The 26,281-nt window shown below is 40.5% G+C and overlaps 2 protein-coding genes across 2 annotated transcripts; one reads left to right on the top strand and one right to left on the bottom strand.

Moving 5' to 3' along the window:
* Positions 1-486: 486 nt before the first annotated feature.
* LOC133623125 (histone-lysine N-methyltransferase SETD1B-A-like) lies at positions 487-21,651 on the top strand. Its single transcript, XM_061986143.1, has 18 exons — positions 487-579; positions 781-933; positions 1,026-1,130; positions 7,017-7,287; positions 7,378-7,490; positions 9,884-10,858; positions 10,962-11,585; positions 11,692-11,790; positions 11,872-11,932; positions 12,013-12,209; positions 12,780-12,891; positions 12,982-13,365; positions 14,575-15,522; positions 18,273-18,433; positions 18,515-18,634; positions 20,875-20,994; positions 21,161-21,298; positions 21,368-21,651. Exons 2-18 carry the CDS (start codon positions 796-798, stop codon positions 21,539-21,541), a joined length of 4,740 nt encoding a protein of 1,579 aa, XP_061842127.1. The 5' UTR covers positions 487-579; positions 781-795; the 3' UTR covers positions 21,542-21,651.
* Positions 21,622-25,594, bottom strand: hpdb (4-hydroxyphenylpyruvate dioxygenase b). The gene is made up of 14 exons (XM_061986146.2): positions 25,520-25,594; positions 25,392-25,418; positions 25,224-25,286; positions 24,853-24,957; positions 24,599-24,641; positions 23,950-24,032; positions 23,785-23,874; positions 23,602-23,705; positions 23,436-23,513; positions 22,909-23,071; positions 22,767-22,838; positions 22,578-22,700; positions 22,394-22,510; positions 21,622-22,319 (listed from the first exon to the last, which is right to left on the bottom strand). Exons 1-14 carry the CDS (start codon positions 25,520-25,522, stop codon positions 22,209-22,211), a joined length of 1,182 nt encoding a protein of 393 aa, XP_061842130.1. The 5' UTR covers positions 25,523-25,594; the 3' UTR covers positions 21,622-22,208.
* Positions 25,595-26,281: the final 687 nt, after the last annotated feature.

Raw genomic sequence — 26,281 nt, 5'->3', positions numbered from 1 at the left:
TACTTAAAATGTTTTGTTTTTTTTGTTAATTAATTTCAATGGTATTTGAGATACAAGCGTTTTTGAGATAAGAGCTCTGTCACAGAACCAATTTAGTTTGTAAGTTGAGGTAAAGTTTTTAAGAAATGTTTTATAATGATTAATTAAGTCCATAAGCATTATTATGCATGCATTGTTCATATATAAGGTCTACTATTACATGAATGCTGTTATGTAATGTTTGCATCAACAAATCAGTGTACAACAATCACCTTCAACTTGGTTGTAATAAGATTGTTAAAGTTGTATGCAGATATAATATTCCCATATTAGACAATAACACAAACACTGCAAACTACTGTACAATCAGACACTCTGTTTGTGGTTATTACAGGTGTGTGTGCCTTGCCTTACACTTTAGTAGTCACACCTTTCACCTATTAGCGCCTCTAGTTTATTGTGTGTTCCTCCGCCGGGGTGACAGCGACAGTATTCTTGGCGGATGGATCTGTAAACAACCTGGCAACAGAAAAGCTACCGAAAAAAAAACAACGCCTGGAAAATAATGTTGGTCCATGAAAGGATACAATGTCTGTTTAGGTAAGTCTGGTAATGTACTTCATTTTGTTTTTTTAAGGGTGTCGATTTTTGTCTTTAAAGAGGTATTCTGGTGAAACAACATTACAGGTGATGCTCTCAGCATCAGCACGTCACCTGTTGGGGCGTGTATGGCTATAGCTAACCGCTAATTATCCCCGTTCAAATAACAGCCTATGGCGTGTTTTTTTCTCATATTTGCAGGTTTTGACGAATGTAATGGAAAGCGAAACAAACGTTTCAGAGAGAGACCCGCCGCATCATCCCTGGAGAAGTTTCAAGTTGATGATTGATCCCACTCTGACAAAAGGACTGTACAAAGTGTACCGCTACGATGGGCACTACTTTAACATACCCGTGAGCGTTATATAACATACACGTTTATTCATTATAAGTCTACTGGCTCTCCACAAAAACATATAACGGACGTTTTTTTTTTATAATTTCAGGTTGACGACATAGGCTTGTTTCCAGTGGAGTCTGTGAGGGATCCACGCATCTGCCGCCTGTGGAGCAAATGCACCCAAACGAACCTTGCAGTTCCTAGATATAAGGTATGGCAGCCTAATTACAGTCATGGTAAACATCTTACACATATAGGGATTTAACTAGAGATGTCCGATATTATCGGCCGATAAATGCTTTAAAATGTACAAACCCCGTTTCCATATGAGTTGGGAAATTGTGTTAGATGTAAATATAAACGGAATACAATGATTTGCAATTCATTTTCAACCCATATTCAGTTGAATATGCTACAAAGACAACATATTTGATGTTCAAACTGATAAAAAAATATTTTTTTTGCAAATAATCATTAACTTTAGAATTTGATGCCAGCAACACGTGACAAAGAAGTTGGGAAAGGTGGCAATAAATACTGATAAAGTTGAGGAATGCTCATCAAACACTTATTTGGAACATCCCACAGGTGAACAGGCAAATTGGGAACAGGTGGGTGCCATAATTGGGTATAAAAGTAGATTCCATGAAATGCTCAGTCATTCACAAACAAGGATGGGGCGAGGGCCACCACTTTGTCAACAAATGCGTGAGCAAATCGTTGAACAGTTTAAGAAAAACCTTTCTCAACCAGCTATTGCATGGAATTTAGGGATTTCACCATCTACGGTCCGTAATATCATCAAAGGGTTCAGAGAATCTGGAGAAATCACTGCACGTAAGCAGCTAAGCCCGTGACCTTCGATCCCTCAGGCTGTACTGCATCAACAAGCGACATCAGTGTGTAAAGGATATCACCACATGGGCTCAGGAACACTTCAGAAACCCACTGTCAGTAACTACAGTTGGTCGCTACATCTGTAAGTGCAAGTTAAAACTCTCCTATGCAAGGCGAAAGCCGTTTATCAACAACACCCAGAAACGCCGTCGGCTTCGCTGGGCCTGAGCTCATCTAAGATGGACTGATACAAAGTGGAAAAGTGTTTTGTGGTCTGACAAGTCCACATTTCAAATTGTTTTTGGAAACTGTGGACGTCGTGTCCTCCGGACCAAAGAGGAAAAGAAACATCCGGATTGTTAAAGTTGAAAACGCAGCATCTGTGATGGTATGGGGGTGCATTAGTGCCCAAGACATGGGTAACTTACACATCTGTGAAGGCGCCATTAATGCTGAAAGGTACATACAGGTTTTGGAGCAACATATGTTGCCATCCAAGCAACGTTACCATGGACGCCCCTGCTTATTTCAGCAAGACAATGCCAAGCCACGTGTTACAGCAACGTAGCTTCATAGTAAAAGAGTGCAGGTACTAGACTGGCCTGCCTGTAGTCCCGACCTGTCTCCCATTGAAAATGTGTGGCGCATTATGAAGCCTAAAATACCACAACGGAGACCCCCAGACTGTTGAACAACTTAAGCTGTACATCAAGCAAGAATGGGAAAGAATTCCACCTGAGAAGCTTAAAAAATGTGTCTCCTCAGTTCCCAAACGTTTACTGAGTGTTGTTTAAAGGAAAGGCCATGTAACACAGTGGTGAACATGCCCTTTCCCAACTACTTTGGCACGTGTTGCAGCCATGAAATTCTAAGTTAATTATTATTTGCAAAAAAAAAATAAAGTTTATGAGTTTGAACATCAAATATGTTGTCTTTGTAGTGCATTCAATTGAATATGGGTTGAAAAGGATTTGCAAATCATTGTATTCCGTTTATATTTACATCCCACACAATTTCCCAACTCATATGGAAACGGGGTTTGTAATATCAAAAATTATTGGTATCGGTTTCAACCTCCCGATTTTCCTGGGAGACTACCGAATTTCAGTGCCCCTCCCGAAAATGTTCCGGGGCAACCATTCTTCCGATTTACACCCGGACAACATTATTGGGAGCGTGCCTTAAAGCCTTAAAGGCACTGCCTTTAGCGTCCTCTACAACCTGTCGTCACGTCCGCTTTTCCTCCAAAGAAACAGCGTGCCGTCACCGTCACATAATATATGCGGCTTTTACACACACTTAAGTGAATGCAAGGCATACTTGATCAACAGCCATACAGGTCACACTGAGGGTGGCCGTATAAACAACTTTAACGCTGTTACAAATATGCGCCACACTGTGAACCCACACCAAACAAGAATGACAAACACATTTCGGGAGAACATCCGCACCGTAACACAACAAACACAACAGAACAAATACGAGAAGCCCTTGCAGCACTAACTCTTCCGGGATGCTACAATATACACCCCCGCTACCACCAAACCCCCCCATCTCCCGAATTCGGAGGTCTCAAGGTTGGCAAGTATGCTCTAGTATACTATGGACTGAAGCTGTGTGCCTTCATTGTTTTTGTAGCTGTTGTTTTGAGGCATGTTTAAAAAAATAAATAAAAAATGCACTTTGTGAAAGTCAAAGTATAGTATTTCTCATAGTTGTAGTGGGTATTAGGATTATCTCAGGGAGAGCATGTCCCAAATTCCAAGCTGCTGTTTTGAGGCATGTTAAAAAAAATAATGCACTTTGTGACTTCAATAATAAATATGGCAGTGCCATGTTGACACTTTTTTACATAACTGGAGTTGAAGTTGTTCTCTTATTTTGGAAAACCTTGTTTTTGATTGATTGATTGATTGAAACTTTTATTAGTAGATTGCACAGTACAGTACATATTCCGTACAATTGATCACTAAATGGTAACGGGGGTGTATATTGTAGCGTCCCGGAAGAGTTAGTGCTGCAAGGGGTTCTGGGTATTTGTTCTGTTGTGATTATGTTGTGTTACGGGTGCGGATGTTCTCCCGAAATGTGTTTGTCATTCTTGTTTGGTGTGGGTTCACAGTGTGGCGCATATTTGTAACAGTGTTAAAGTTGTTTATACGGCCACTCTCAGTGTGACCTGTTTGGCTATTGATCAAGTATGCATTGCATTCACTTATGTGTGTGTAAAAGCCGCATATATTAAGTGACTGGGCCGGCACGCTGTTTGTATGGAGGAAAAGCGGACGTGACGACAGGTTGTAGAGGACGTTAAAGGCAGTGCCTTTAAGGCACGCCCCCAATATTGTTGACCGGGTGGGAATCAGGAGAAATTCGGGAGAATGGTTGCCCCGGGAGATTTTCGTGAGGGGCATTGTAATTCGGGAGTCTCCCGGGAAAATCGGGAGGGTTGGCAAGTATGCTTGCAATCAAGGTGCAAGCTAATAATTAGCGGCGCTAGCTGGCAATTAACCGTGGCGTTAATGGTTCTTGTATTCATGTTAGCATTTAAGATATCCAGCGATTAGCAGCACTGGTTGCCAGCTAGCGATTAGCAGCGCAAGCTACCGATTGCTTATTATTAGGTTTATACAAATTTAGATTGGAGTATGACGTTACTGTGTCTTGTGTTCATGTTAACACATACTGTAAGTTAGCTAGCGATTAGCGGCGCTAGTTGCCAGCTGGCGATTTGCGCCACCAGATAGCAATTGGCGGCGCTAACTAGCGATAAAAAGTCAGAGTGGACGATGTTCCGTACCTCTAATGTCGAGGCGGACGATTGGAGCTGTGGCCACAAGGTGGTTGGTGCCTGTCGTAGCAGTGATCCCAGAAGGATGCCGTCAAGCTGAAGAAGGAGTCCTATCGGGTCATTTTGGCTCATGGGACCCCGGAGGCAGCGGACAGGGACTGACAGGCCAAGCGGCGCGCGGCTGTGGTGGTCGCAGAGGCAAGAACTCGGACATGGGAGGAGTTCGGCGAAGCCATGGAAAACTACTTCCAGACGGCTTTGAAGGGATTCTGGACCACCATCCGCCACCACAGGAGGGGGAAGCAGTGCACTGTGAACACCGTATATGGTGGGAATGGTGCGCTGTTGACCTCGACTCAGGACATTGTAGATTGGTGGAGGGACTACTTCGAAGACCTCCTCAATCACACCTACAAGTTTTCCTATGAGGAAGCAGTGCCTGGGGAATCTGGAGCTGAGGTTGCCGAGGTAGTTAAAAAACTCCTCGGTGGCAGTGCTCCAAGGGTGGATTAGACCCGCCCGTAGTTCCTTAAGGCTCTGGATGCTGTGGGGTTGTCTTGGTTGACAAGACTCTGCAGCATTGCATGGACACCGGGGGCGGTGCCTCTGGATTGGCAGACTGGGGTGGTGGTTCCTCTCTTTAAGAAGGGGAACCAGAGGGTGTGTTCTAGCTATCGTGGGATCACACTCCTCAGCCTTCCCGGTAAGGTCTTTTTAGATGTACTGAAGAGGATGCTACGCCGGATAGTTGAACCTTGGATTCAGGAGGAACAGTGTGGTTTTCGTCTTGGTCGTGGAACTGTGGACCAGCTCTAAACTCTCAGCAGAGGTCTTGAGGGTGCATGGGAGTTTGCCCAACCAGTCTACATGTGCTTTTTGGACTTGGAGAAGGCCTTCGACCGTGGGGACTGCTCAGCCAGTATGGGGTATCGGACCGTCTGATTGTGGCGGTCCGCTCCCTGTATGATCAGTGTCAGAACTTGGTCTGCATTGCTGGCAGTATGTCAGATCCGTTTCCAGTGAGGGTTGGACTCCTTGGTCACCAATTCTGTTCATAGTTTTTATGGACATAATGTCTAGGCGCAGTCAGGGCGTTGGCTGTAAGATTAGGTCTCTGCTTTTTGCAGATGATGTGGTCCTGATGGCTTTATCTGGCCAGGATCTTCAGCTCTCACTGGATCGGTTCGCAGCTGAGTGTGAAATGACTGGCATGGGAATCAGCACCTCCAAGTCCAAGTCCATGATTCGTGCCCGGAAATGGGTGCCATCTGCGGGTTGGGGAGGAGATCTTGCTCCAAGTGGAGGAGTTCAATTACCTCGGAGTCTTGTTCACGAGTGAGGGAAGAGTGGATTGTGAGATCGACAGGCGTCTGCAGTGATGCGGATCCCGCATCGATCCGTTGTGGTGAAGAAGGAGCTGAACCAGAAGGCAAAGCTCTCAATTTACCGTTCGATCTACGTTCCCATCCTCACCGATAGTCATGAGCTTTGGGTTATGACCCAAAGGACAGGATCATGGGTACAAGCGACCGAAAAGAGTTTCCGCCGTGGGTTGGCAGGGTGAGAAACTCTGTCATTTGGGAGGAGCTCAAAGAAAAGCCCCTGCTCCTCCACATCAAGAGGAGACAGATGAGGTGGTTTTGGCATCTGGTCAGGATGTACCCAGGCCGCCTCCCTGGGGAGTAGTTTAGGGCACGTTCGATTGGTAGGAGGCCATGAGGAAGACCCAGGACACGTTGGGGAGACTATGTCTCTCGGCTGGCCTTGGAATATCTCGGGATCCCCCGGGAGGAGCTAGACAAAGTGGCTGGGGAGTGGGAAGTCTGGGCTTCCCTGCTTAGGCTGCTGCCCCCGCAACTGGACCTCGGATAAGCGGAAGAAGATGGATGTATGGATTGATGGATGGCTATATATATGTATATATATATATATATATATATATATATATATATATACACATAACACATAACTTAACTGCATATATATATATATATATATAATAATATACAGTTGAAATATGTTTTCATTGGGTTATTTTCTACAGAAAAAATTTATTTATGCAAGCAAATAATAACCCGTGATTATTCATGATCATGAATAATCACTCATATATATATATATATATATAGTGTGTGTCTGTTTATTTAGTTTTTTTAAATAAAGGTTGTTTGAAAGATTTCAAAGTGTGTTTATGAGTACTTTTTGAGCACTGTCAACAATTCCGTGATATTAATGATGACCGTAATAGTTTTGGTCACAATAACCGAGATCAGGGCACTAGCTTTCCAGGAAATGAGCAGGATCATCTGCCCATAAGTTTATCGAAGTGCATTTATCAATTACAGTTTTACAATAATTGTCATTTGAAATGGTAATACTAACTGTTGGTTGTTTATTATTAACACCGGAAAGAGTTACGTCCCGATCCATGATAATAACACATGTTGTTACTTACATTTGTCCCTTTAGATAGACGAGTACTACGTTGGGCCTATTCTTCACAAAGAAGTGACATTTTCCAGGTTGAATGACAATATAAGCAAGGCCTTCCTGACTAATATGTGCATGAAATATGGTCACACTGAAGAAGTGGAGATTTTCTATAACCCAAAGAACAAGAAACATTTAGGCATCGCGAAAGTTGTTTTTGATACTGTGAGTGCTGCAAAGGACTCCGTTCATCACCTCGATCAGACATCAGTGATGGGCAACATCATTCACGTGGAAATCGATCCAAAAGGTAATGAAAGTTGTGGTTTGCCCGTTTTATTGTGATTAATGATTAATAAATGTTACCAATTTTTAGGTGGATTGACTTATTTCTCCACAGGTGAAAACAGGGTGCGCTACCTACAGCTCCTCTATAGCGGCTTCTACACTCCATGGACCCTACCACTGGGCAACAGTGAGCAAAGTCTGCAAAACCTAATTGACAATTTACTGGTAATCAGAAACTAATATTTGCTTTTACTGCTGTTATTTTTCTCTGCTCTAAGAAATATTAAACCTTTCTTATGCAAGAAGCTCAACTTAAAGAAAATATGATGCTGCAAAAAGAGATGGGGATCGTTTACTTTTTCACCAATACTAATATCAAATCATAAGTTTAAAAACGGTGCCAATACTAAATGAAAAACATTAAAATTAAAAACAAAACAAAAAACAATGGCTTTTTATTTTTATGGAATTTTGTGTCATTGAAGTTCAACAGACTAGTAATTGAAATATTAACTAAGTATTACACTCAAAAGTAAGAAATATAATCTACAAAAAGTGTCCTACAAAAATAGAGAACATAAAAAAAAAAAACTTTAGTGAATTGGAATGTTTGCAATCTCGCTCGCCATAGCTGTCATTGGTGTATAATGTGGAAGTGCTGTGTTGTTGTTGTTGTGGATACTGGCTAGCCTAGTGCTGCTACGTTAATGGTGTTATGAGGGCCCATCCTTACACTGAAATCAGAAAACTCTTTATCCTTGTTGCTTATTGAGAAGAGGAAGTAGCAGCGGCAAAAGAAGTTGTAGGAGAAAGCGTTGATTCTGGTCCTCCGGCACTTGCATTCTTTTCAATTCAATAATAAAACCACTATGCTGTTTCGTTATGAATGCCGCTTTCACAGGAGCAGATCCTTTAACCATAGGTTTATAGCGACCTGGCAGTTATGTGTTTGTGTTATGTTTTCTCTGTAAGGCCATGAAACTGGCATGCGTCTGTGTGCGTGCAGAGAGGACAGTTGAGCTTGCTGATGTTGTTTTGGTGTGGTTGCAGTTAACATTAGCCTGTGTTTTCAATATGCAATAAAGAAATTGTTGATCAACCATCTCTCCGTCATCCTAACACAACCAATACAAAATACAATAGTAGCGGTTGAGACAAGTGTGGCCAACATTGAGCACATAGTGTATACTTGTGCGGCATGTGAGTGCTGTGACTAGTTCTCAAGCTAGTTTCATGTTTACGGAGCCGAAATTTAATTTAGAAATAATTTATGGGAGTGTGTTTATAACCACCAAACATCGTAACTCGAATCATTGAAAACTAAAGACCACATGTACAGTAGCATTTTAATTATTTAACTATTTGTTGTAGCAGACCTGCTGTCATACACATTTTGACCATTAAATACCAAAAGAAGAAAGATTCCTCACGTTCAGGCGACGCAGAATGGCTGTGTCTGTTTGGCTTGTAGCACATGATTTCCTGCCTGTACACGAGTAGTTTAGAGGGCAGACACCTTTACCCCCAACTGTTGTAATATTATAAAGTGAATGTTAGAACGCATCAATTAGTTCCAGGTGCATTAACACTCAACTTATCTGTTTAATTACAATCATTCACCAGCTACGAATGTAAATAACAATCAAAATAACTGATGAAATTGACATCATGTCACGCACCCAAAATTGATGGTGAACTATAAAAGCAGGTGTGTCCAGAATGTGGTGCAGAGGCCATCTGTGGCCAATGGTCCGTTTGTTATATGTTGCGTTCGCAAGTTGCATAGCTGCGAGGGTTGTGTTCTAACGGACGCCAAAAAAACAAAGCAGGAAGCAGCAGGAACAGCGAGCTGGTAAGAATGTATTTTAATTCTACAAGGCAAGGAAAAAAATACAAAAACTTAGACGCGAGCATAGCGTGGAGCCAAAAACACAAACAGGGCAAACAGCATGAAAGTCTTTAAGCGTGGAAAAACACTTAAGCGTGGCGAAAACAAGAAAACACAACTGTCGCGAGTAGCAAACATTGATCCAGCAAGTAAAGCTGGCTGACCAAAGAATATAAAATTAATGATTAACCAAGGAGATAGGTGGAACTAGTAATCATAAAATTAAGACAGGTGTGTTCATTAAGTGCCCATGCCAATAAGAAAAGAAAACAGAGAAATGAGCACTGAGGACAAAACAGAACACTAAACTGCAAATAATAATGAAAATACAACACAAGACATGACATGACAATGGTCCATGACAGTATTGGCCCACGGCACATTGTAAAAAATTCTAATTAAACCAACTAAAAATGGGAAAATAGAGCAAAAGTCCCCATGTTATGAGAAAAAAGCTGAAATGTTTATATTAATATTTAATACCACAAAGCTTTGTTTTTAACTATGTATCACATTTTTTTTAAGCTTTTTTACAAATAAAATATACAAATATGAGCCCATCTAGCCCGTCTCTCTCAGCAACTTATTCATAAAAACATCTTCAAGGTTGACTGCAAGTCTGTAATTTGCCTTTTTGGGACATGGGGATAATATTATTTGTATTAATCTACATTATCTCTAAGTATAAAATCTTTTTGTATTGTTGAGCATATTTACGTATTTGTTTCAGTGCAATGCAGCCACACAGGGACAAGGGAGCCCAAACAGCATTGCTTCCCCACTCTCTCTAGACACAGCATATTCCAGTATGTGTCAGGATACGCCTTGTAGCTTTGGGTTGACGCCTCGTTCGCAAGGAACCCCAGTCACTCCTTGCTTTACTGCGACTCCTCTCTCGCAGGACTCATGCTACTCAAGTCTTCAGGGCACTCCAATCTTCCAGGGGGAACCCTTGACTTACAGTATTCACAAACCTTTGAGAAAAGAGCTCTATTGTCGTAAATTCTCAAGGTTTCAAGGGGGATCTGGTGAAGTCTCTGATGTAAAGTCTGTTTTAAAGAACTGCCAACCACAGCCTTCCCTCCCGCTGTTTACCCAAAGTAACAAGCAGCTTCTTCCACAAAGGACTACCAATGGAAACACATCTGGGCCCAATGACAAAAAACATTCCTTTCAAGTTATATCCTCTGCTCCAAAGTCCAGGAATGGGGTTGACACTACCACAAAAGATTTACCTATAAACTCTTTGAGCATCTTGAGCGTTGGCTTAGCAACCAACAAGAAGGCTGAAGTGACCTTCCCACCTGACACACAAGCCAGCAGGGCAGCGTTACTTCAGTCATTTGACACTTGTATAACCAGAAATCCCCAACCAGAGGCAGAGACTTTGGACTCCCGCATTCAAAGTTTGTTGACAAACATCCAAAATTCTGACAGTTTATTTGGGAATACCCTGAAGGCTGATATCTACTCTCAGGACAGTCCAACTTCACCCTGTTCACCCCAGAACTCCCCATACTCTGGTTTGGAAGATGTCAGTCCAGCACCGCTCTCTGAAGATGAGGGAATGTCCCAACCTGTGCTCTGTCTTTCATCCCAAAGAGATACAGAGGCTTCCTCTGCATTTGATTTGACATATTCTGAAGGACTGGAGGATGTAAACAGAACAACACATTCAGAGAGGTATCTGGCATCATATTCAAAGGTAATATTTCAGTTTCAGGAGCAAAAGTAGTGGTATTAAGTTGTTGTATTATCTGGCTTATTTCCTTAAATTGTGAGTTCACACAGATCATGTCTCTTTTTAGGAGCTTCACTCATCAAATAAAGGCGAAGTACAATCAACGCAATCTCTTCCTCAGGCTTCCTGCAACGCTCACCAAGCCAAACCATCATTTGGCAATAAATCTGGAGAGTTCTGTTCACCATTTACACCTTTATCTTTCTCCATTCCGTCTTTACTCCCTGCGCCACCTCGCCTCCCAAATGGCATAATTTCTATTCCACCTCCAGCCTGGATCCAACCTCCAGGTCATCATAATGACATCACACGTCCAGTCTCAATTCCACCACCTTCTAGTTTCCTGGTACCCCCACCTCCTTTGATGCTACCCTCTGTGCACACATACCCCTTATCCTTACAACCCGCAAGTACCAGGGGCAATATACCAAGGCTTGAAAGTGTACCCTTAACTCCTTGTCCACCAACCTGGACCGCTCCACCTTTCCCTTGTTTCAATCCTTTGCTGCCCTCACCAGACTACCCTCACATAACAGACAACCTTCATAAAGTTACAGTTGAAAAAGTTTTAGATGTGCTTGTAGAAGAACTGAAGTCAATCCTCAAGAAGGACATCACACGAAGAATGATTGAGGGTGTTGCATTCAAAGCGTTTGAGTACTGGTGGGACAATCAAGAGAAGAAAACAAAGGTAAATACTTCATCCTTATTTTTTTTTCATTGTGAGTGGTAACTTTTGCCACTTTGGAAAGAGATACACCTCTTTTGACTCATTATTCATTTTTGATCTACCAAAGCCACCAGTTTTGCCTTTGATGGATAAAAAAAACAAACTTAAAAATAATCTGAATGACATTATGGGTGAGGGCAAAAAACCTCCACTCCCCTCATTTAAGGTAAGCAAAATAAGATCATTAATGGAACTGAAAAAATGCGGAACTGAACGTTAACATGATGCAAAATGTCTTGCAATGCAGGTGAAGAAGAAAAATGAAAACAACCCTGTAATACCAGAAGCAATTGAAAGTAACCACATTGGTAAGTTCAGGTATTTCCACTACTGGTTTTGTACTGTTCTTGATGTGTTTCATGATATATGTTTCATGTGTGTTTTTTAGGTATGACTGAAGGTGACATTACGGTAAAGCCAACATGTGAGAAGCGTAAACACAGACACGCAAGACCACTTGAGCTTGATAGTGATGAGGATGATAATGAAGACAAAGAATGTAAGACTCATCAAGAGGAGGAAAGGGAAACTATATCAGACAAAGAGAAACTGACAGGGTCCACAGTTGATAATGTCCACTTTATGGTAAATATGTGTTGCATGAGAAGTAACTATTAATGAATGCTGTAATTGGTCATTTTTTATTTAGAAAAAACAAGAGAATGTAAAGGAACAATATTATATTAATAACAGGTTATATTCTGTGAAAACATGCTATAGAACACTTCCAATTAATTCATTCAAAAGAACATTTGTGGGGTTAGAGGTCACTAAATTTGGAACCAAGAGAGGACTTGCTGGTTATAATCTTTGAGATGTTTGATGGGTTTGAGGTCAGGGTTGTCAAAGTTTTTCACCCCAAACTCATCCAACATGTCTTTATTGGCTTTGCTGAGTGTAAGGCTAGAATAGAAAAAGGCCTTCCTCAAATATGTTGGAAGTGTAAAATTGTCCGGAAGAAAATAATTAATTAATTTAAACTTGACTTAGTAATACAAAGATGAAGAAGTGTGTCCCAAGAGTTTTGTTCAGATCCTGTGTAAAACACAACAGTTACATACATTCAGCACAACTAAACATTTATTAGTTTAGGTTGCAGTGCAACCTTAACAAATTTTAACAGAAATTGATGACGGTAATGTTTTTGTATTTCAGTTTGGCACAAGAGATCATGTAGAAAATGAAGACGAGAGAGAGAAAACGGAAAAACACATGCAGGTTGAAGACTTGTGTCAGGCTTCTTGTGAAGTGATGCACTCCAGCAGTGGTATGTTATTTAAGTATAACACATGCTACTGAGAGCTCACAAATAAATGCATTGCTTTCAGTAGGGTTTATTTTTGTTGTGTCTTTGTAGAGACGTATTCAGAGTGCAGCTCTTCAGAGGACACCGACTGCTCGTCCAACTTGGACTCCTCCGACTCTTTTACCACAGAGAGCTATGAGGATTCCTCGTACACTGAGGATGACGATATGGAAGATAATTTAATGAACACTGAAGCTGAGGAATGTATTGTACTATCGTCAGATGAGGAGTCCATGGAGCTTGACCCCCCTGTTACCCCTTCAACCCCCCTCACTCCCGGCGCTCAGCTGGAACTGACCCCAGAGGACTGGTCAGACAATAGGGAGGAAGCAGAGGTGAACCACAGCATGAGCCAACACGATGTACCGGTAATGATGGAGCTGCATATCAACAAGCCTCAGGAGTTAGAGCCCCAGTTTCCTATTGATCTTCCAGGTAATTTCAATTCAATTAAGTTTTATTTGTGAGGGACATAGCATGTCGATGAACATTTCTCTCCATTAGGATTCAAATTTAAACACATCGGATTCTAGCCAAAAGCTAATTTCCATCCGTGGTCCCTGCACATGCAAGCAGACAGGGTTACAACATTACAAATACATGAAAACACCGGGATACATAATATAAAACAGATAGGTAGAACATAACCTTACTAAATAATGCCTCGCAATCACACTGAAGTACCGCAAACACAATTTCATATATTGGTTTGCATAAAACATACAAAGAGAATGTCTGCAACTTGTGCATGACTGAGCAGAGAATGTACAATAACAAAGCATTTGGTGGTGTTTGTAATTCTAATTAGTTATTACTGTTATTATTTATAATTATTGAAAATAGTATCATTATTTTACTATTTCAATGTGTGCTTTTACTGCCATCCCGTGTCTACTTTTGAGTCGTGAGGTGTATGAAACGAGTAAAACATCAATACAGTATTTTTTTTCCAATTTCTGTAAATAGGTTCAGATTACACGGACCACTTAAAAGTTTGATAACAAAAAATCCTCAAAACATTGCAACTTTTGCTGCAACGTTCCAAAAAGCTGCTGCAAATTTTTAGGCCACAGCAATCACAAAAAAAACCCTGCAAAGTCACCTGCAAATTCACTTAGTTTGACAATTACTTACAATTACATTTCTGATTTGTCCATAGCCATTTTTTACATACATTTTTACATTCCAGTGGGATATTCACATAATATGTGAGGTAGGTCGTTCCACAGGTTCCCACCCCGGACTGACAAAACAGATTGACCAAAAGTGATGCACTTGTGCAGTATTACCACGTCTCCTCTGGTTGAGGCACTGGTGACTCTATGCAAGACTTTATTCTTGTTATATTTAAAAAATCCATCAGAGGAGGAGAGGCAAGATTGTGAAGTGCCTTATGAATGAAGTAGTTTAGTTTTTAAAATTTAGGAGCTTATACTTTATAAGAATCTGACATTTATTTATTTTAATCAAAACTGACTGCTTCCTTATAGAGTCTTTCAACTGCTTTGAGGGTTGAGGAACAGGCGAGAGAGAGAATTCAATGTGTGAAAGAATCAGGGAGTGGATACATTTTCCTGCAGATTTAAACAGTTATTGATATCAGCATACATTTGTGTGATGTGCTCTTGTCAATCATCTCTGTAGCAGTTGACATTGAACTTGATGCAGAATTCGAGCGCAATGCATGGACCTTGGGGTCTCCGAAGAACATCATGAGACCTCTCACTCCTACTGGCTGCTTGATTGACAGTGACTCAGACCTGGTGATCAGAAGCAAACCAACATCTCCAGCTGTTGAGGAGGTAGAACGGCCACAAACCCCAGGCAAGGGGATAGCAGCTCAATTAGGAAGCGAAGAATCGGCAGATGAGCTCTTGCTAACCAACAGTGAGTTCCATTTTTCACACTCTATGTCACCAGCCCAGTTATTCCAGGAAAGACCCAAAACCCCCGGTAGAGAAGACACAAGATCGTGGACCTGTAACAATAAAGTTAGGGCACCAGGGTCAGCAGGATGCGAGGAATTTGCACCAGAGGATCCCAGTCAAACATCCCCTCACCTAAGAAACCCATTAACTAATTCATCACTGTTTAGCAATCCATTTTTATCAGCACCAAAGACTCCTGGGAGAGATTTTTTTATACCACGGAGAGCAGTAGTGCACAGAAGAAAGACTCACACCTCACAAACCATCTTAGATGACAAATTCCTTGGAACATCATCTCCATGTGGCATCTCGGAGTCTTCATCTGATGGCAGAGGAGTGCAAACATGTTTAGGTGTGAGAGCGATACCCCTGCAAGGACTGGAGAACATGCCGGATCTTCTCCTTGAGGGACGTTCAAGTGACACGACAGTGAGGCGAAAACAGTGGAAGAGACGAAAAAGGAGGTGGAGAAAGAGCCGCCGCATTTTTCATCGGTCTCCGAGGCAGCGTTCAGTGCGTGAGCAGAACAGGATACTTCACAGTGTATGGAAGGACGGCCTCGATGAAGAGGATGCAAAGCTGCTGCAGTGCACTTATGAAAGATTGCAAGAGGAAGATGATGGTCGCAGCTGGATAAGTGACACCCTCTGGATACCTCATCCTTATATCCTTTTCTTCTTCAATGTCCTTGTAAGCGTTGCAGCCGAAAGTGATGTCACATTCGGTTTCAGTCGTCTCGGTCTCAAGCAATTGGTGGGCAAACAAACGTATTCAAAGAAAGAAGTCAAGTTAAAGCAGACGGAAAACGGCGCATACTGTATATGCACTGTTCTTGCATGTTTCTGTTAGATGTAAAAGTTACAGTGTGTGTAAACGTTTAGCGATATCAACATACAGTATGTCGTTACAATTGGCTAGGCAGACTATGAGAGTTTGACTATTCTAGTGTGATATAGTCCATGACACATTCTACGGACCCCACTTAGAACATTACACACACGAAAAATAAAAATGAAACCCGCCAAATTCCCCCCCAAAATGGGATCTAAAATCCAAAATGTCCATTAACCTGTGCGTCTTGGTGAGTTCTGTGAGTCTTTGTGTGTGAGTGTGCTTAAGCTCTCAAAAAGGTTTTAGTCGGTGGACTAATAATACAAGAAAATAGATTAAAAAAAGTAAATAACACACATTTGCTAAAACATGGATGATGTTCAGTTTACCATTTATTGCTTAACCCACATTGTAATAGTCTTAGTGTCTTAGTATAATGTACAAAATGTATCAAAGTGTCCCCCGATCCTTCAATCTTTCTGTATGCGGCAATTATTTGGACACCCCTGATATAGTCCAACCTTGTCTTTCATGGCTAAGTGCTTAATTTACGGACCCAACCAGATGTAAATAAATTATGTCTTGAACTCCTTGCGAGTGTAGAAGGAAGTGTGGTCCACCAGCTAGTTTGAAAAGTCCACTTTGATGACGTTTGAACATTTTGTGTAAAGTATTTTTTTTTTAAGGGGAACTGCACTTTTTTAAATTCTATTTTGCTTATCGTTCACAATTCTTATGTTTTTTTACATTCTAACATGTAAAAATCGGCTCGTTCTAGGTGGCTAGCAATGCAGCTAATTGGCGAAATCCATTCGGCCTCTAAATCACTTTAAAACGGCAACAATACTTCATTCTGTATAATAACCAAGCTGTAAGGACATTGTTATTGTAAGAGCGAACGCTGAGGAACTTTTTTTCCAGCGTACTAACACATCGGCGTGCTACGATATTAGCCGTGAGCTAGCTACGGTGAGAGGTAAGGTAGCTTCTACATCAGCACCCAAATAGCTTTTGTAATGCACAACACAATGCGATAGGGCACCAATCTGTATTGACTGAAGAACATAAACAATCATATTACAGTATCTGAATAGTATTAGCCCACATTTCAAGTTTTGTTTGTACACATCTAGCTCGACAGCGTATGTAGTTGTAATAACAAGCATGACATGCTTCATGTATCGTGATCAATATTATAGTGAGTCACTGGATCGACAGTTCCTTTTGGTCCAGCTGGCCGGGGACGTTTCCAGTGTATTTGGGTAAGCAAGCTATTTATTTCGGCACAGCTTGGCTCGAAGTTCCACATTTGGAGCGTCAAAGTGACGCCGACCTCACTATCTTGTCTTCCGTCTGCTCCAACGTTTCACGCTCTCTTCGCGCTCGCTTCTTCATCCGCCGTATATTCAGCTTTAAAAAGATAAGGTTGTGAATCCTCATTTGTCCAAAAATAGTTGTCTTTGTTGTCTGTTACAAAGTCTGCCAGGATTAAAAAAACACTCACGTTTGTTTCCGGAAGTAGGAACACACATTTGTTGCAGGACGTTGAAAGTGTGTTGCTATCGAAATGGAAATAAATGCGGTGAGGAATTAGTTTCGGCAATACTTAAAATGACCAAAATACGGTAAATATTGTACATATTAAATATTGGTATGAACGTGTCTGTTACTACATTATATATATACTTGCAGTGTGTATATAAAACATTGATGGAGGGTCTTGAAGTTGTTTTAGAGGGCTTTGAAGGCTACAACGATGACTCCTATTAGCCACATCTTCCAAGCAATTTTTTGTAATCTTTAAAATCTTAAAAGAAAAGGACATGTGTGTTCTTGTCTCTCACAATGATTGTGAACAATAGGCAAAATTACAAAAAAGTGCAGTTCCTCTTTAAGAGTGTATGGATCCACTCCCATATGGCTGGAATATTTGCTTCTAAATCTTTATAATATAGGGCTGGACAGTTAATTAAATTATAATTTCTATATTGATTATGGCTTCTCACGATTATGAAAATATGATAATAGAAAAAAGAAAACGATTAATGGGTAACATGCACGCAAATTCCGGAGCTTGTGACAGTGAAACAGATAAGGAGCAAATGAGTGAAAAAAGAGCATGTCTATTATAAGTTTGGGATCGCACCATGGTTGCTACTCTTTATTTGAGACAACCCTAGTATGCCTAATCAATATGATTAGCATATGATTTCTGCGTTCACTGCACAGCATAAAGTGAGTTGCCGCTTTACTCGTCAAGCTGAGAACAGCACAGCACACTTCCCCTTCACAATAATAGCGTGGTGCACCACATCCTGTCTGACTGCGCTAAGAAAACAACGGTTCCAAAAAAGTACCTTGTACTAGCATAATGTACTCAAAGCACTAATTGCTACATTCACGAAATTCTTATGCTTTGACCTGAAATACTGGTGGCTCTATTGAAGTGTTTGCCCTCCACGTGAAAACCGTAGCAATATAGTAATTTTTCTTTTGCATGTTAATCTCAGTTTTCACATGAAATATTTTAACAGATTAGTCATGGTTACATTTTTTGTGTTGACACGCTTAACTGCCACTCACTGACTAAAGTTGTAGAAAAGAATGAAGGACTACAATTATGGCAACATAAACACAAAACCGGCTCAGCCCGCAGTGAAGGCTTCTACAAAATCCACTGGAGGGAAAAACTTGAATACCTCAGCAAAGCCAGAAGCAGTGAGCTTCCTTCTGCAGTCTCTCAGGTATTAACTACAGCAGTGCCGTATGTGTGCCATTCAGTACTACTGTATATGTATGTAACATAAGTGCGGGTCTTGTCCCAGCAGGAACTTTTGACACAGCCCACCTCACTTCGCTCTGGATCAGACTTCAGGTCGGAACAGCGTCGTCTGCTGTCATCTTTCAGCTGCGATAGTGACCTGGTCAAGTTTAACCAGCTGAAAGTTAGTGAACACACATTAATATGAAGATAAAGCAAGAGCTGATTCCAACACCAAGTTTGAAACAAGATGCATCTTTTGAGGTCAAAGTTTACCCTAAATCTCAACAGACTTTACTGTTTGTGATTGGTGTTTGTTTATTTTGTGGATAAAAATATATAAATGATTTTGATGTGGGGCAGCACGGTGGGAGAGGGGTTAGTGCATCTGCCTCACAATACGAAGGTCCTGAGTAGTCTTGGGTTCAATCCCGGGCTCGGGATCTTTCTGTGTGGAGTTTGCATGTTCTCCCCGTGACTGCGTGGGTTCCCTCCGGGTACTCCGGCTTCCTCCCACTTCCAAAAACATGCACCTGGGGATAAGTTGATAGTGTGTGAATGTGAGTGTGAATGTTGTCTGTCTATCTGTGTTGGCCCTGCGATGAGGTGGTGACTTGTCCAGGGTGTACCCCGCCTTCCGCCCGAGTGCAGCTGAGATAGGCTCCAGCGCCCTCCGCGACCCCAAAGGGAATAAGCGGTAGAAAATGGATGGATTGATGGATTTTGATGTGTTAATTGGAAAATGAGAATTAGACAGTTGCAGTAAATCGTTTTTTGTATGATTTGTTTTTATATGCAGTAAATCGTTTTTCGTATGATTGTTTTTTAATGCTCCAGTTTTGTATACTGCTTCGGTTATACCATATCATTCTGTGGAATTGAGTGCCCGAACAAAAATTCTGTATTTTTTTCTATTGAGTGCACCTGCAAAATAAGCTGCCATAGTGCTATAGAACTATGCAAGTGTCAGCACTTTGATAAAAAGGTGAGATACACTTCAGGGAAGAATGTGTTGCAAAATACAAATACCACTAAATCATTTTTTTTTAAAATCCATTCAAAAACCATAAACAATACCTAATATACATTCCGTAACCTGTATAATAACCAACCTGTATGCTGTCTGTCATGATACACGCATGACGTGCTGCATGTATCATGATCAATATAAAGTGTGACTCACTCGATGGACAGTTGTCTCTTTGATCCAACTGGCCAGGGACGTTTTTTCTGGTTAACTTTGGGTAAGCACTGCATTTATGTTGAAATAGCTTGGCTTCAAGTTCCACATTTTGCAGCTTTGATTCACTTTCACCTCAGTCTGTCTGCTTGTGTCTGCTCCAACGTCTCACTCTTCCTTTGTGCTGGCTTCCGGAAGCAGTAGTTGATCCTCCATAAATTCAGATTCAAAAAGATAATTGTCCAAAAATAGTCATCTTTGTTGTTTGTTACCAAGTCTGACATGATGACAACACACACAAGTATTCTGTATCCGGAAGTAGGAACACACATTGTCGGACTTGCGCTGCAATGGAAACGGAAATAAATATGGCGAAGAATTAGTTCCGGCAATGATTAAAATGACCAAAATACGGTAAATATTGTACATATTACATATAGGTATGAACGTGTCTGTTACTACATTACATATATACTTGCAGTGTGTATACAAAACGTTGATGGAGGGTTTTGAAGTTGTTTTAGAGGGCTTTGAAGGCTACAACGGTGACTCCCATTTGCCGCATCTTCCAAGCATATTTGATCATCTTTAAAATCCCCCACCAAAAAAAAGATGTCTGTGTTCTTGTCTCTCATAATGATTCTGAACGATAGGAAAAGTTAAAAAAAAAAGTGCAGTTCCACTTTAAGACCAAAGCAATGATTGCACTACTGCAGATTTGTGTTAGTCCCGGCCACTGACTTTGACAGGTGAGTTTAGCATATAATCATAAATAATGAAATCAATAATTAATTCAATAATGAAATAACAAAATGTATAATTAATTAAATGATAAGATAATTTATTGTAATTTTACATTAAATACATTAATGACACATTTAATAATACATTGATGTATTTAATTCCAATTATAATTGATTGATGGCACATTTAACCAATCATTTAACGATTTAGTTATTTGATTTAGTCCCATCTGGCCCTCCAAGTTGGTCATCAATCACCGTGTCATTCTTACCATGTTTTGGTTGGTGCTACAGTATTTCTGTTGATATTTTTGTCTGTCTGTCTGTCTGGAACGGTTTAATTAGATTTATTCTGGAAAATCATTACCCTATATAGGTTTTCCTCTGATTCAGTTTTATCTGACCTATTGAAATGGATTACTAACAAAAACCATGGGACCACTGAATGGGCTTTACATACTGACCACATTATGGTATCTTTTTTCTTTTTTCTTCTTTCAGTTCCGAAAGAAGAGGATTCGCTTCACTCGAAGTCACATCCACGATTGGGGTCTGTTTGCCATGGAGCAAATAGCAGCTGATGAAATGGTGATTGAATACGTAGGCCAAATTATCAGACAGGTGAGACAAAAACAAGGTGTACTCACAACACTGCACTACTACCCCCTACAAATGTCACCTTTCATAATGCTGTAAAGAGTGGTTATCAGTTATGAACGTGCACAGTGGCTGTTGATTTGTGACCCCTGTGTGTACTGAGGAATGTGTGTACTATCTTTCTCCTCAGAACATCGCTGACATGAGAGAGCACAGATACGAGGAGCAGGGCATTGGCAGCAGCTATTTGTTTCGGGTCGATCAAGACACCATTATTGATGCCACTAAATGCGGGAATTTAGCCAGATTCATCAACCACAGCTGTAATGTGAGTAAGACATGTTTTTATTTATTATTGTATAAATCCATTTCAAAACTGTGTATATGTGTCCTGCAGCCCAATTGCTATGCAAAGATCATCACGGTAGAGTCTCAGAAGAAGATAGTGATTTACTCGCGACAGCCGATACGCATCAACGAAGAAATAACGTACGATTACAAGTTTCCCATTGAAGACACAAAGATTCCTTGTTTGTGTGGAGCTGAAAGCTGCCGGGGATCTTTGAACTAATAACAGCTGGAGAGGCCCTGCTTATATCTCAGAAAGGAACCTGTGCTGCCTGAGGTACTGTTTAAAATAAACACAGACACTGAAGATTTACCTTTTTAATCATATTCAGACATGAGCAGGCAGGCGCTCACTGGACTTGGACAAAAGGTGAGAGCGGCACCAATCAGGAACTTTTCTAACCAGCACTTATAAGCTATTGTATCATAGAATGTACTATGAGTACTTTTGTCAATGATTTAATCAAAGTAAATACAGTCAGACATTGTAAAGGCAAACACCACAGTATGTATAATGTAGCCATTTTTTAATTTTTGTATTCCTCAAACAAAAAAACAAAAAAATGTTGTATGCAAAACTGTATGATCTGATATCATAACACACCCTTTTTAAGACTCAGAAATGTTTTCAAAAAGTTATTTTAATCCCAGATATTAAAAATAAATTGTAAGAAGACATCATGACAACTACCAGAATCAGTTAAGTGTACATTGGCTGTGTGTTTGGATTGCGCTTCTCAACGCTACCTGTACATTCAATGTACCTTGTACGGCTTGTCATTAGTTTCACAGGTGAGCTGGATACTATCCGAGGGTAAACCATAAATGAGGTCGACATATATTACACAAAAAAAACAAATACACTCACTGGTAACATGTTTGTTAATGGATCACATGATATTGGTCACACCATTGGGTGTCAGGATGGTCAAATTTCCTCTGGCTTGTTGGTCAGCTTCAATGGCTTCAAAAAGAGACTTGAAGTTTCCCGCACCAAAGCCCTGTGGGTCAACACAATGTATTTTAGGCATGAGTAAATGGAAGCTTTGGAGATTTGCAACCCATCCGTCCTTACTTGGTGATTATGTCTTTGAATGACTTCTAAGAAGACAGTGGGTCGGTCCTGAACTGGCTTGGTGAAGATCTGAAGTAAGTAGCCGTTGTCGTCATAGTCCACCAGGATCTTCAGCTCCTGGATAGATAGCGCAACTCGCAACATGACCTTTTTGTTTGATTACCTCCAAATGTTTTGATCCTACCTGCAGGACATCCAAATCCTCTTCAATTTCCACCTTGAAGTGTTTTAACTTCTCCCGCAGTTGGTCGTAGTAGGTGTCCGGCACAGACATAAACTCTGTTCCACGCTCTTTTAGGTTTCTAATCTGCAAAAATGTCATTCATATAATTTTTTTCTGGGATGCGACACAATTATGTTTTAATGAACTCACTGCTGTGATGATATCTGATGTGTTCATGGCAATATGCTGCACTCCTGCACCTCCATAGTACTCCACATACTCCTGTAAGGTAGGAGAACATGCATTCATGAATTCATTGTGGTTCTAAATCAACCACGTTCATGAATCAGACCTGGATTTGAGACTTTTTTTTGCCCATTGCAGGTTCGTTGATTGGCATCTTTACAGTCTCTTCATAGTTGGCCACAACAATGGAGCGAAGAGCACTGAACTCAGTCTGCAGCTGCTTGTCATCCACTGACCAAAAGCGGTGAAAGAGGAGGTTCTTCTGGTACCTTTTTAGGTGGTAAGTGATATAAGGTAAGGTCAGGCCTTTTTGGTTCTTTGAACTTGCTGAATTCCACCCTGGCTGCAACTTGATTAAAACAAACGGCTGCAGTTGTGGCTTTTTAATATGTGAGAAACTGCCTCCCTCTGTGGCACCACCTCTTTACAGAGCAGCCAATCACCAGCTTCATTTAGAGAACTGCCCTGCTTGTTACGGTCTAAACATGGTCCAGATGTTGAGAACCACTGGAGGCTCTTAACACTAAACACCATATGATGCTGATCTCTGAGGTGTTGAAAAAAGTTTTAGCCGTTGCAGATCTGAAAGCATAATTCTTCAGCCACAAGTCTTACTTTCTAATAATCACTTACCATTCCACCACTGAAACCATTTCATTGTCTGGTTGGTTCCCCACAACATGATCGATAAAGTTCAGTTTTCCCTCTGGTCTGTAGTGAAAGCAAACTCAAGTAAACAATTCACACATATAACAGCGTATTTTGTGTCCAACACTACTGTAATAACTACCCTACTCACAATTTGACTAACGAGGGGTCCTTGAATAGAGGCGGTTGGAAGCCTGGTAGAAACAAACCGCTGTATCCTGTTCTTTCCACTAATGTGTGTGTGGTGTCGCCGTACTGTTGCAGAACAAGCAAGTGTATCATGTTTGAAGAAGACTTTCGAATCATTCAACCTAATGAACGACTGTTCTCTTACTGTTTGCAGCACAGCAAGTCTGACTTTCCCATGCTTGTCCTCCAGACTGTAGGGCTTTTTGACTACTACTGCTCCTCGCTCTTTGGCTTTCTGCAAAAATATCAGTGAGGTTAACATTTTAGGCTGTTAAAATATGCTCTTGCAACAAAAAAAACGTTGCATTACCTGCACTAAGAAGTCACAGTTTTCCACAGTAAATGCAATGTCTTTTACTCCATCCCCATGCTTGACTAAATGAGCTCCCATCTCTGAGAAATTGTTAAAAGGACACCAGTAAACAATGTACATTATTAATTGTGAGAGAATTGACCGTTACAAAAACAAAACTACCTCATGTCATGGCGGAATTTGTGAACCATACGGTAATTTAACCATCTAGTCATGTAAACTGTACTAATATTTATTCATTTATTTGTTGTTGTGTCGAAGGTTGAAAAAAAAGTGAAAAATTTTGGTGGAAATTATTTCTAGACGGAAAAAGGGTAAGGCTTAAATAAGCTCCCTATTCCTTTTTGGACATGTTAGAATGTGTAACTGTAAACATGCCATGTACACAATGTAACTGTATACATGTTCAAAACACATCATTATAATGTTATTATTTTATTTTCATTACTCTTTTTGTTGTTTTTTGGTCTACTTCTTTTCTTTTTTTTATCAAACACGTCCAAAATGAATACTTACAATATAATACAACACAATACAATCTCATCAAAGTTGGATAAAAAAGTGCATAAAAACTTCAGACATTAAACAAAGCCAAATAAATAAAACATAGTTGTGCGATTCATATTATTAAAGTCAGTTGTTGTACCTTTGTTTCCAGGATTCAGGGCAGATGAGAACACATAAATGATCTGTGGATACAAAGGCAAATTGAAAAACTATCACACTTAATAATGAATATTTGTGTATATTAAGCTGCCTTGGTACTTTCACAAATAAAAAAAAAATGTGGACAACATAAATGCAACTGACTAGTGTAACTTTGTGGACAAGAAATCAATATTATTGTATATCATATTTGTATCCAGGTGTGATGGATGGTGCACTTCCAAGTTTCTTGACCTTTCCTTGTTTGACGACGTGCGACACAACATCTCGACTGCCTGTCTCCAAACCCTGGTAAGCGAAGGGCTCAAATCCCATTTTATTGCAGTAATATGATGCTGCCTGTTGAAAGAAAATAATGATATTTCATTTATGAGAAGATTGCAGTGAGTTGATTTTATACTGACATATTGCGCCATCTGCTGGCGACAGGTGAGATGATTATATGGATAAGTTAACATGTTGGGTTCCCCCGCCCCTTGAAAGAACCAATAATCTTGCTGGATGTATAAAGTACAGTACCCTAAAATGGTTTGTTAGTTTAACTAAACTTTCTTCCAGCTAGAGAAACAAATTGGGACAACATGATTCTGATACCTATGACATACCTGTTTTGCATTCCCAACCCAGAATCTCAAGTGATCAAAGCAGAGCATCTGTCCCTGCTCATGCTACAGAGAAGAAGACATAAATGCAAGTATTTTTAAACGCATTCTCAAATATTTTTATATCAATCTTAAAAGCAAAGTCAAACTCCACATATGTCCATTATATACCTTCTCGCCTTTGTCAGTATATGTTGTCTGCAAACAAAAAGCAAATCAAATGCAATATATTAATGAAATATCAAAATAAAACTACCCCACAATACAGTAAATAAACCCAGAATTCTAAAATCCCTTACCATGTTTCTCCTGCTGATCACTCCAGGTTGTCAGGATGCACTTGTGAATTTAGGTTAGCTGATTTGACCTTTTTAAACCCATACCCAGAAAGAGAGGAGGAGATTGACAAGAGGAGGAGTGGCGATGAGGAAGAGTGCTTAGTGCTACACTCTGTGTTACACAATGATGACAATAAGAAATCGTGTCAACACACACTCGTTGCCAATTGGAGACCCTATAGCATCATCTTATTAAGACCTCATTTTTAAAAGTCCATATGCAAATAAGAGCTAATTAAAACACATTTTGCAGATTACCTCTCCATATTTTGTGTCCCTTGGACACTTATACATATAATATCAATATAATGATAAAACAAAAAGCTAATGTTTTATTGTATATTGTGTGTGGGAGGTGTACAGACAGGATTAGAATTACAGCTACGTTTTTGTAGAAGTCCATATGTTTGTGTTTAGCGGTGAGAGGAGGCTCACCCTTTCAGCACTCTCATTGGCTCGCCGGCAGCTCACTCCTCAATAAAACACGCTTAACTGTCAGTGGAACGTCCTGTCTTTGGACCCCAAAGCTCCAGTGGCCGATAGTGGCAGCCGCAGCAACTACCAAAGTCTCCAGACTCAGTAATGATCCAAAAACAGAAACACACAAACAACATAAAACACATACAAAGGGAAAATGTTACAAAATATAAAAATGCTGCAGAGGACAGAGAAGAATTGGTTTCCACTGTCGGACAGCCACTCGTCATGATACGCCATGGACAA

Source organism: Nerophis lumbriciformis, linkage group LG12, assembly GCF_033978685.3.
Source record: "Nerophis lumbriciformis linkage group LG12, RoL_Nlum_v2.1, whole genome shotgun sequence".
Taxonomy (NCBI): domain Eukaryota; kingdom Metazoa; phylum Chordata; class Actinopteri; order Syngnathiformes; family Syngnathidae; genus Nerophis; species Nerophis lumbriciformis.
This window is presented reverse-complemented; position numbering and strand designations above follow the sequence as displayed.